Source organism: Myzus persicae, unplaced genomic scaffold, assembly GCF_001856785.1.
Source record: "Myzus persicae strain clone G006 unplaced genomic scaffold, MPER_G0061.0, whole genome shotgun sequence".
NCBI lineage: Eukaryota > Metazoa > Arthropoda > Insecta > Hemiptera > Aphididae > Myzus > Myzus persicae.
Window position 1 is genome coordinate 99,612 of NW_019102916.1, and position 11,757 is coordinate 111,368.

Consider the following 11,757-nt stretch of genomic DNA (forward strand, 5'->3'; position numbering starts at 1 on the left):
GTTGTGTCAATAAGCTTGAAAATGTAATGATAGGTTTTTCATAAGTAGTTAATAAATATTAAATAACTAAATAGACGATTTTTTTTAGTGCGTATTTAAGTTGAAATTTTGACAACATTTATTAAAATAAAGATGTACTAACTCTTTTATGGATAAGGATTGAAAATTTAAAACGAGGTGTCATGTAAGAATTAATTCTGATCCAAAAAAATCTAAAAATGTTTAAACACATGCAGTTTTTTAAAGTTATTTTAAGATCAAAACTGGACGAAATTACATATTAAAATCAAGACGAACGATTTTAGTTTAGATCATTGTATTTGAATTTAACTATTCATTACAGTGACACGATTGTAAGTTGTAACCTAACGTACTGACGGGCTTATTTTTTATTTTGAAACTTTTCAAAATGTGATATAAACAATACGTTTTGTTTGAGCTTTTATGGCCACTACAAGTTGTTATTATGTAAGGTTCGAATAAAATGATATGTGAATAAAAGTGTAAAATACAGTTAAATAGTAGGTACCTAATAGTAATAGATACAGTAAAATTGTAAATTTTTCTTCCTTTGGTTAATTTCTAATAATTTTTAAAAAGTTATTTTTTTTTTTAGTATGAATGTATGGCCCAAATCACTCATACACCTAATAGTTAATGTATTTTACAATGATAGTATGTAGGCATTAGATAACTTATCCATATGATAAATTCAAAAATATTAAATGCAATGACTAACAATGAGCAATGACTCAATCACTCAGCTCAGAGCTTAATTTAATTTATCGTCACACAATTTAATTCAGTTTGATATGTTATGATACTGAGTGAAACTTAATAATGCTCCATTAATCGTTATAAATTAAATAGATATGATGGTTGATAATACTATATAAGAAGGGTTTGGAGCGACTTTGGGCAACTTATTATTGAAGAATGTCTTCCAGTCCAACAACCTTGAACATAATAACCTCGTACAATAATGGTATGGGCAGACCATTTTCCTCTAAAAATGAGATACCGTTTTCCTCCATTGTCTAGTTTCCTCAATAAAAAAGATTGGCCATTTTCCTCCAAATATTTAAATATTTAGCTGATATTTTAGCCAGCAGTAGGCACCAGTGTTGTATACCGTATCACAAGTGAGTGACTAAGAGTCAATGACATCTTAATGTCACAAGTTTGATTAGGTAAGTCTAATTAAGATACGTGTAACATCCGTTACATTGTGCATCGGTATAGGTGTTATGATTGGGGTGTAGTTATCTTTATCACGGATTATGATAAAAATGTATATATGCAATTTATATAATTGTAACCTTTCAAAACATTTTAAGTTTTATCAAATTATTTTGAAAAATTTCAAAATAGCCAATTTTTAAATCTAATTTAAAAAAAATGTAGATGGTAAAAGGTTTATTCAAGTCAAATAGTTTATTTTCAAAATTTTTTTAAATACTTATCAATATTTTCTTGAAGCAAATTATTTTGAAACTTTATAACTTTTTCAAAATATTCTTTTTGAGAATTTTCTGATATTAGTAAATCTTAAAATTATTTACCATCCATATCATTTTCATAATGTTTATCATACGTTTAATTTGAGTCGAGCTAAAAAAGTCCGGAGTAGATAAGTCCTCCGTCTAAAAAGTCCAGGATAAAAAAGTCCCATATATAAATATGTAACAAATAACAATACCTATTCAAAATAACAAATTTCAAAAAAAATTTCAATGATTTTAATCAGGTACTTAGTATCATTACCATAATATTATACATAATATGTTATAATGATTTGTTAGTTTAAATAAGTATTAACTATCTAACTAAAAAAATTCCGGTATATAGGTATGTACAACAATATTAAAAAAAATATATTTAATTACAATATAAATGTTGGTACCTACAAGATTATTTATTAATTCCGTCACGTAAATCATTTAGTTACAATAAATATTAATACTAATTAGTAATTGGAACTGTCAACTGTGCATCACATATTCACATCATAATTTCCTTTCGCCTGATTATCTGTACCGGACTTTTTTCCTAGTATGCCGTTTAATTAGTATCAATGTTTTATTTTATTTGTATGGTCTTTCTGTTGCTTTTGCTATTTATTTTATTTGTACAATACATTAGTGCAGCGGTTCCCAAACTTTTTCAGCCTCGGAGCCTTTTTTTAAGGAGAAGTTTCTCGTGGAGCCCCAAGAAAAATTTAATGTTAATTTGCATTTGCCTGTGTTCTATGAAGCATGATTAACACGAACTGTATACATACGGGAGTCAAAATAAAATTATATTTATGAATAAAGGAAACAATAGTTTTACAAGAACTGGAGAAAATATTGTTTATTATTGAAATCTACAAAATTAGAATTAAACTAGTTAAAAAAATATTTAAAATTAATACAGCGTTACATTTATACGTCTAATTGTGTGAGTCTTAATGTGAACAATGGGCCTGCTTTTTACTACTAAGTTTGTCGATGTCCGGTATCACAGAAGTCAGTTGAAGACGCATATCGTCTTCTGCATCCAAACGTGATCGATATTTGGTTTTTGTAGCTGTATACCTCGAAAAAGCGGTTTCACAAAGATACGTAGTACCAAAAGGCAGTAAAAGCAGTTTAGCTTTTGAACTTAATATTGAATGATCTTTCCCTAACTGAGCCCAAAATTCAGATATTGGTTTGCTTTTAAATGATGTCTGATAGTAACTATCCGAAACCATATCAATAAGAACCTCGTATTCTGCTGCATTGAGAGCTGCTGGTTTTGACGTCACTGAAAATGGATTTAGAATCCACTCATAGTTTTTTCGAATCGATTCTTGAACATCCTTTGGAAAGTATGAATTCAAATTTTGAAGTAAATTATTGAGGTGTTCTTTAATTATTTCTAAGAATGATTCAGTTATTTTTAATTCGTTTTCTTGTAAAAAGTTTGAAGTCAATGAAAAACATGTCAAGTCTTTATTGTCGACGCTTTCAATGTAGAATGCTATTTTTTTCTTTAGCGCAAAAATTTTATCATTAGCATCAAATATTGTCTTTTGTTTTCCTTGGATAGATATGCTAAATTCATTCATTTTTGAAAAAATATCTGCCAAGTAACATAATTTGCACAACCATTCCTGGTCATTCAAATAATCTGCTAGCAAACTATTATTGTCTTTCAAAATTGAAAAAACTTCCGTTCGAAGTTCAAGTAAACGGGACAATGCTTTACCTCGCGACAACCACCGTACTTCTGTGTGTAATAACAATGACTTGAATAAAGCTCCCATATCTTCACATAGTATTTTGAGCAGTCTACACTGCAAAGGTCGTGTCTTAACATGGTTAATAATTTTAACGGCGTTGTCAAGCACTTGCTTTAATAACACTGGCATTTTTTTCGTTGCGAGGGAATGTCGATGTAATACACAATGACTACTCGTGCAATTTGGTGAAACTTTTTTGATCCTTGCAACAACGCCAGCAACATTACCTACCATGGCCTTTGCGCCATCTGTGCACACGTCAATGCAATTGTTCCATGGTATTGAGTTTTCAATGAAAAAGGCATCAAGCATAGAAAAAATTTCACTTCCGCTTGTTGAGGATGGAAGTGGTTTGCAGAACAAAATATCTTCATGAAAAATACCAGAATATTCGTACCGTACAAATGTCATCATCACAGCTAATCCAGCGACGTCCGTAGATTCGTCAAGTTGTAACGAAAATTTTGTTTGACCGATACGAGAAATTATGGTGTCTTTAACCTCGTGTGATAAGTCCTGAATTCGACTACGCACAGTATTATTTGATAAAGGTATACTTGAGATCATAGTCGCAGTTTTTTCATCGGCCATACACTTCACTACTTTCACTAATAGTGGTTTTATAAGAGTTTCTGCGAGGGTGTGCGGTTTGCCAGCAAGAGCCAATTCATAACTAACTAAGTACGATGCTTTCAGTGATTTTTCGGAATGTGTCTTTACATGAGATATAAACGTTTTCTGAGTTGCATGGAGTTCATCACTTTTTCTTTTGAAATAGTCTGCAGTTTTATTTGTGAAATCAGGATGAGTTTCAAAATGTCGTCTTAGCTTAGCAGGGAACATTGAGCTATTAGGCAAAACTTTGTTACATATCACACACTGAGGACGCCCATCTGAAAATTCAGTGAATCCCATGTCTAAATACGAATCGCCATATTTTCGTTTTTTGTTTCCTTTCAGATTTTCTACATCAGGTATCGTAGACTCTAAAACATTTTTGCTACAACAATTGATATCTTCCTTTGATTGATCAACAGTTGTTGGCTTACGATTTTCAGGTCTTATGGAGCCCGTTTTGAACCACCGTTCCATTTCAGTAAAGTAGAAATACACTGAGTCGTTCGTAAATATGCCAATTAAAACAATAAAAAATGAAAAATTGAATCAAAGAAAAAATACACGTCCGTTGTTCATAAATACGCACAATAAAATAACAAATTCACCGGATTAAACAAAATAATCACATGTCCGTCGTTCGTCAATTTGCGCGATAAACTGATAAAATAATTTAGTAATTGAGAGTCAAACCTTAATTAAATGGTAGAAATTATCCAGTTTCTATATTTACAAGTATTATCTAAATTCTAAAATTAAATAATTGTACACAATTTTCTTATCGGGATTTTACATAGTAGGTTGGCGTCATATCGGTGAATTATGTCAAGTTGAGTGTTGACGAGATTTTTATGAAATATATATTCGTTTAAACTTTAAATAATTAAAATTATTAAATGTTTGTGGTGTAACGAACGGAGCCCTTGGGAAACCATTGCGGAGCCCCAGGGGCTCCGCGGAGCACAGTTTGGGAACCGCTGCATTAGTGCATAAACATTATTTTTATGCTTGATTCTTTATTGAAGGAAAATGGACAGTGGAGGAAATTGGCTTCGGTCATTGTTACATGTACCTATAGGCTATAGTTAAATTCATGATACAACTTTTTTGTATAGGTTATAATAAATAATTACTAGGTAGTAGGTATATAATATAGTTTATCTTATACATGTTTGAACTCCAAATAAAATATTTACTTTGTTGTGGCTTAAAAAATTTCGTTACTGCTCTGTAGCCATGTTTTCCATCGACTTCGTAGTTTACATTTCTGATCATACCGTTAGGCTCTAGAAAACTGTACGATCCTCTTACGTAATCACCGTACCTCGATTCCCAACGATGTGTTACAACCCCCGAGAGCAAGTCATTGATATTGTAATGAAATTCGTAAGCCAACTGTCAAACGGAACATATTATTGTGGTTAATAAATACAACAATTATTTTAATTTTATTGTTATTCAGTTATTGTTCACATTACGGTTTATGAATTAATGTGTATGTAATAAATGCAAATACCTCATTTTCTTGAATTGGGACGTAGAAATTTTGAGAAAGTGTTGTTGGCCATAAAATGACAAATGAAAAAATGAGCTAAAAGCAAAACAAGATTATAAATAGTTAATTAAATGTACGCAAGCGTCAGATATCTCACGCGTATGATCTACAAACTGCGTGAATCATCATCTAACTATTATTTTTCGTTCGTTAACGGGTCATTTAAAATTTAGTAATGTTTAAATTATTATTGTTCTATATTTCATGTTTGGTATTAGCCTCTAATTTAAAAAAAAAATTAAGTATTATTGCAACCGGTCAAATTCAACATTTCGATGTCGTACAGTAACCATAAGCTAACCTAACTAAGTATGAGGTCTATGACGGTAACCGACAATAAGTCATAGATTTATATCCTTGTATTTTTTAAATTCAAATTGAAATTCATTTTATCACATATTGGCTTACAGCTATTTTGTTTTTAATCGTAGGTATAGGTAGGTATAGGCATTATTTGAATAAGCCATCGATGGTCAGCAGGGAAAAGTATAGTGTGTCGCAAAAGCAAACAGTTCGCCCCTGTTGGTCGGTTAGGTATAAAAAAAAATGTATAGTCGTACACATCATATAATCGTATAGTTTCGATTTCATATAGTTTTGAATACTAAACTTATAATTAGGGAATGGATTTTAATTTAAATAAATATTTTTATATAGTCTTAAAATTGTAAAGTTTTCGATCTAAATGTATACGTTTCATTTAATTTTAAATAATCTGATGCCATTCTTATTTCGAATATTTTCAAATATTTTAGAATGCCTATTAAATATTTTTTACAAATAAATAAGTAAATTTTGTAATATTATAGAATTTTCGAGTTTATTTAGAATATTTTACAAATAAATATATGTATTGAGTATTATTGAAGAATTTCCGTTTTTATTTAAGTATTTTACGTTGTACCTACTACGAGATACGATTAGGTCTGTATAGGTAGGTACAGACTGTATATTATGCCTTTGACATCAAACGACAACGATACCTTATCTACTTAGATAATACTACTTAGAAGGCAGTAAGTACTAATTTCAGTACCTACTCGTTAATTTATATGTATGGGTTGAACGTTCGCTTTTCGATCAGTATTCGTTTGAGCGTTATTCGATCACGTTAAATTCGTATTGTGTCCGTTTGTGTAGTTTGTGCATATTATAAATTATGATACAATATAAATATTACATATTGAATATTGTACGTTACCTGCAGGGCGATGTTCATCTTTTTCTCGCGAAAATTAATTTAGGTCTTCATCGATTGTCGGCTGCCAATTCAAAACTATATCGAAGCGGTGTCGGTCCAAATGGTTTTGTTTTAATGAATCTATGCCTGGGCGTCGGGCTCACAGACAATTATACGTTTGGTATAATCTTGGTACCTATCGGGGAAATGAAAAAGCAACAAGTGCACTTGATGCCAAATGTCAAGGTGATTATTAGATCATCTTGAACTCGCTCGTATAAAGAGAATGGACCGATACCTGGCGCATTCCGCTATAGGTAACATTGATGCGGTCTACAAAACGCCCCCGCGTTTTATTCGCCGTGTACCTACTACCAATGTATTATTTTTTTTCCGTTCGATGACCAATTATACCGTGACTGCAGTTTATAGGTAGGTATACGTGGACTGCATGCATATATTATACTTGGTTATAATAATAGTCGGTGGAAATATAATGATTAAACGGTGTATTAGTGTGCATTTATACATTAAACAAAAATAGCATAATATACTATTCACACACATTAATTATTATGTATAGCAACATAGGTAACTCTTTCATATTTCCATATATATATATATATGCTATATTTAATACGTGTCTAATGTGTTAGTGAGTGAGTGTGTGTGGCACTGAAACAACACAAACCAGTAACCTATGGCGGCACTATATGCCTGTAATGCGTATAAAGACTTAAGACTGTACCTACCAGCTAATCTTTTGAGTATAATATAGACGTTAATTAAATACATGATATTAATATTTAATACACACATACATGCTCGATCAACATAATATAAACATGAAATATCGCTTAAAAACAATTTGCTCACATTTGTTAACGGGTGATTGTTTATCTATATATGTGTACAGGGGCATATTTAGAAATGTCTTATGGAAATAGCAAACTAAAAATTCAAATCGTATAAACTTATAAGTTATAAATCAAAGCTTCCATCTCAAAATAATGTCATAATTTATAACTAAATAATCAAAATACATGTGTTGTTTGATTACAGAGACATAACATTTACATTTTATTTAGTAAAATAATTATTCACAAACTATCTAATTTAAACATTTAGTAGGTACCTATACCTGTCAATAACAAAGTAATCATCATTCATCATCTTCCCAGTACGCTGATACGAAAATATTATTAATGCATATTGCATGTATAAATGTATTATATAATAAGCACACAATAAATAAATACACTAATTTTGCTTTTGGTTTATTATTTTACTAAATATTTATGAGCATGCTAGATTAGCATCTAATTAGGTATCTACTAGAAATACACCGATTCGTTACTATATCCTCAGAAAACATAGGAAATATGTCTGTCTATAACAAAAAACCCAATGGTTGGATAACGGAATATCAAATTCCACAACGAAATTAAAGATTTATTTTTTAAAATGCGTACTAGGTATCTTAAAAACTTAAGGCGAACAGTCTACTACCTAATGGTTAAACCAGTGGTTTTCAAGGTGGGTGCCACGGCACACTGGTATGCCGCGAGTATCCACTAAGTGTGCCGCGGATTTTCCATAAATTACTGATTGCATTGAATTTTTCATCTAAAAAAAGGTCAGTGTGCCGTGAAAATTTTTATAGGGTGTACGGTGTGCAATAAAAGTTTGAAAACCACTGGGTTAAACCATTGTTTTTAGAATAAACATATTCATTGATATAAAGCAATAAATTATAATAGACATTTGTGAAAGTGAAATAGAATATAGAACACTAAATTTATGTTGAATATTTGTTTAAAATAATTTACATTTTAGCATTAATTCTCAAAGATGAACGGAAATTTGGTGAAATTACTGTGTGTCGGGAGGGGAGGGGAGGGGGCTGAGTTAGGCTTATCATTACACCTAAATAGTTTTTACCTATATTGAACTAGAGCAGCTCACTTTGTTCGCTAAGTCAGTCAATTAATTAATAAATGTAATATCTGCTCAAACATTACTTAATAACAGTAATATTAGTCTAAGATAGTATATTATTATTTATTACGTATTTTCAATAAAACCGAGACAACTCGGAGTGGATGACTGCTCATAAAAACTGTTGTAGATTAATATTAATTTATGATCGTTCCTATAGTTATTGAAAATACATTTTACAATAGTTATTAAATATTTTGATATTTTATAACTTTATTGGCCAGGGAGGGGGGCTGCACTTAAATCTTTTTTTTGGGGAGGGGGGACGGACTTGGATCCACCAAGCACTTCCTCCGATTTCCGTCTTCCCGATCCAGACATCAGCTGTAAGTAGTTTCAACCAGTTTTAAGCTTATATAATTATAGTCTTGATGGTTCAATATGATGTAACAAATAATTGGAATATTAAGGTGATGATTAATTTTAAATGATTTAACAACTGTAGCCTGTAGGTTATAATAATTTATGAGTTATAGACTTCTAGCTATATATAGTTATAGAGTTATAGTATTTACAATTTACTTATTATACACAATGTATATATTATTATGTATAATGTATATGGTAATATCTTATATGTTATGTGTATTTGTATAGGTATATAAATATTTATTGTGCAATGGTGGATTCACAAAAATATATTTTCGGTAGATATAATTTCTTGCAGGGAGGAACATTGTTCAATTTTAAAACGAAAAATAGAGTTTTTAATTCACCTAGTAAGTATACAACTCATGAATAATTTTATTTTATTTCTCTATGCCCTGCATCAATGCAGTATTACATTGTATATCCATTTAATCCATTATACATTATTTCAAAAAGTGCCTTAAGTACCTACTTCAAGCCTTCATATTGTAAGGTGTCTGCAGTGGCGTAACTGGATAAAAATCTAGAGGGGAGGGGCAATAGCCCAATATTATTTATTCACCATAATCAAAACCCTGACCTCCCCACTCCCAGGTTTAGTCTTAAAACTAATTTTATGGTTTAGAAACAAATTTTAGTAGCAGGTACTAGACTCGTATTGTTAAATAGTATTATAAGTACGTATTAAGTACCTACAAAAAAGTTCATTAATAAAAAGGCACTACAATTTATTAGTAATACTATACGTCTATACCCATTATTTTATTTATTCATATATAATGTGATTTATTAAAATTAAAATGATTTGATATTTTAAGAGAATGCCATAGTAATTAGTAACAAGAGAAAAATGATTTAAAATGTTTGAAAAATGTAGATATTCAATATTTAAGTTATATACTCACTTTAGGAGTTTGTTCTTTTTTGATGGCATGAAATTGAGCAATGTCGACTGCCGTTCATTCGACATTTTTAATACACTAAACAATATTATTTACAAAATACAACACAATGGTATAGATTTTCAGTAAAGCACAATAATAAGGCATAACGTTATGTCGTATAATAAGTACGCGTAGGTATAAAAATAAACTAGACAAAATAATAATTATATCATCAGTTATTAATATCACTTGTTAGTGATCTAAAATTAATTTTCCGTCCATCTAATCAATAATCATGGTTCACAATTTCAAGATTATAATATAAAATCGTGTTTATACTTAATGGAATAATATTATTGGCTTATTTTTGTAACTCAAATAATGCATCTAAAATAGTATTAATGTATTAAAGTAATAAAAAAATATTGTTATATTATAATATGTTAAAAATATTGCATCCTTTCTTAGTTTAATAAAATTAGAAGGTTTGTGTTGTTGGATAATCTGAGGGGAAAAATGATACCTTTGCCCCTCCCCCCCACAACCATTTCTGGGGGGTAATTGCCCCCGCAATTACGCCACTGGGTTTCTGGTTTAAACATACAGCTTTATTTTATTGGTAACTATTATTGTTAATCATATAATTATTATATCTAAACCTAGTGTAAATGTGTAATAATACTTTTATTTAGAAATGTTTGGTATTGCTCTATACTTTTATCGTCTAACAAAGCGGGTTTCAACATTTTTATAGTCGCGTACCACTTACACAATTTGAACATTTTTACGTAGGTACCACCTGACCATTTTTTTTTGCTTATTAATAATGTATACGTTTATGTTATATGTATGTATAGAATTTTATTTCATTAGGAATTACAAAATGATAGTATAAAATATATAAATATATAATAAAAAATAAAGTATTTAATTGAGTATTTAATGCACAGAAAGAAAAAAACTTAAAAATATAAAAAAATTAAATATGTAAAATTATTATGGTTTACTTTTTATTTCAATGAGACGATTGGTGTTGTTTTGAACGGACGATGACGTCAATATCGGGCTCCAAATTGCTAACTTTAAGTCTTAAATTATTTTCGACATCATCAAATAAACATTAAATAAACCAAATAATATTTAATGTTAATAATAATTCGTAGCAATTTTTTTAAGATTTTCTCCGCGTACCACAGGTTGAGAACCGCTGGTCTAACACATTATATTATTTTAAGCGAAAAATGTCATTCTCGGTAAGTATATTATTTATTTCAAAATAGGTACAGTTTTAAAATGGTGGCGTCAACATTGCAGGTTGTTATTAAAAAATTAAAAATTAAATAGTTCATGGTCAATCGTGCTCACTGCTCGTACATTGCGTGATGTATATTTAAGGAATCTGTACATCACATAGCCGATCGACATTATATTAAATGTTGTATAGTACTAGCTATAGTCACTTGTATTAGTATAATTGTATATTTGTATACATAGAGATCAAATTTAGACAATTGCTTACATGTTAATCCTTGATGATATAATTTATAAATCATGTGTTACTTAAATGTAACCCCAAATTACATGAAAGTCAAGTTTATATCTGTCTTTCAAAATTGGCTCATTTCAAGGCTACTATAATATATGGTAACACGTTTCTTACATGACATAAAACGTATAATCTATTGTACATAGGTATGTATTATATTACAATATGGACGTACTAAGAAGTTTTTTTTTTAATGACTCGGAACAAAACATATTTTTTTATAGACATTTGAAGCCAGTTTTAACAAAATTGAATAGACAAGAAAAATAATTTTAGTAAATTCGTTGTAGGCACCTACATCCAAAAATAAGGTACCTGGACGTCCCCCCCCCCCCCCCCCAACAA

At 30.0% G+C, this 11,757-nt stretch overlaps 1 protein-coding gene across 1 annotated transcript; it reads right to left on the reverse strand.

Moving 5' to 3' along the window:
• Positions 1–2,446: 2,446 nt before the first annotated feature.
• LOC111033386 (zinc finger BED domain-containing protein 5-like) lies at positions 2,447–6,654 on the reverse strand. Its single transcript, XM_022314086.1, has 5 exons — positions 6,637–6,654; positions 5,397–5,471; positions 5,077–5,275; positions 2,965–4,377; positions 2,447–2,787 (listed from the first exon to the last, which is right to left on the reverse strand). The coding sequence occupies exons 1-5, from the start codon at positions 6,652–6,654 to the stop codon at positions 2,447–2,449; spliced, it is 2,046 nt and encodes a 681-aa protein (XP_022169778.1).
• Positions 6,655–11,757: the final 5,103 nt, after the last annotated feature.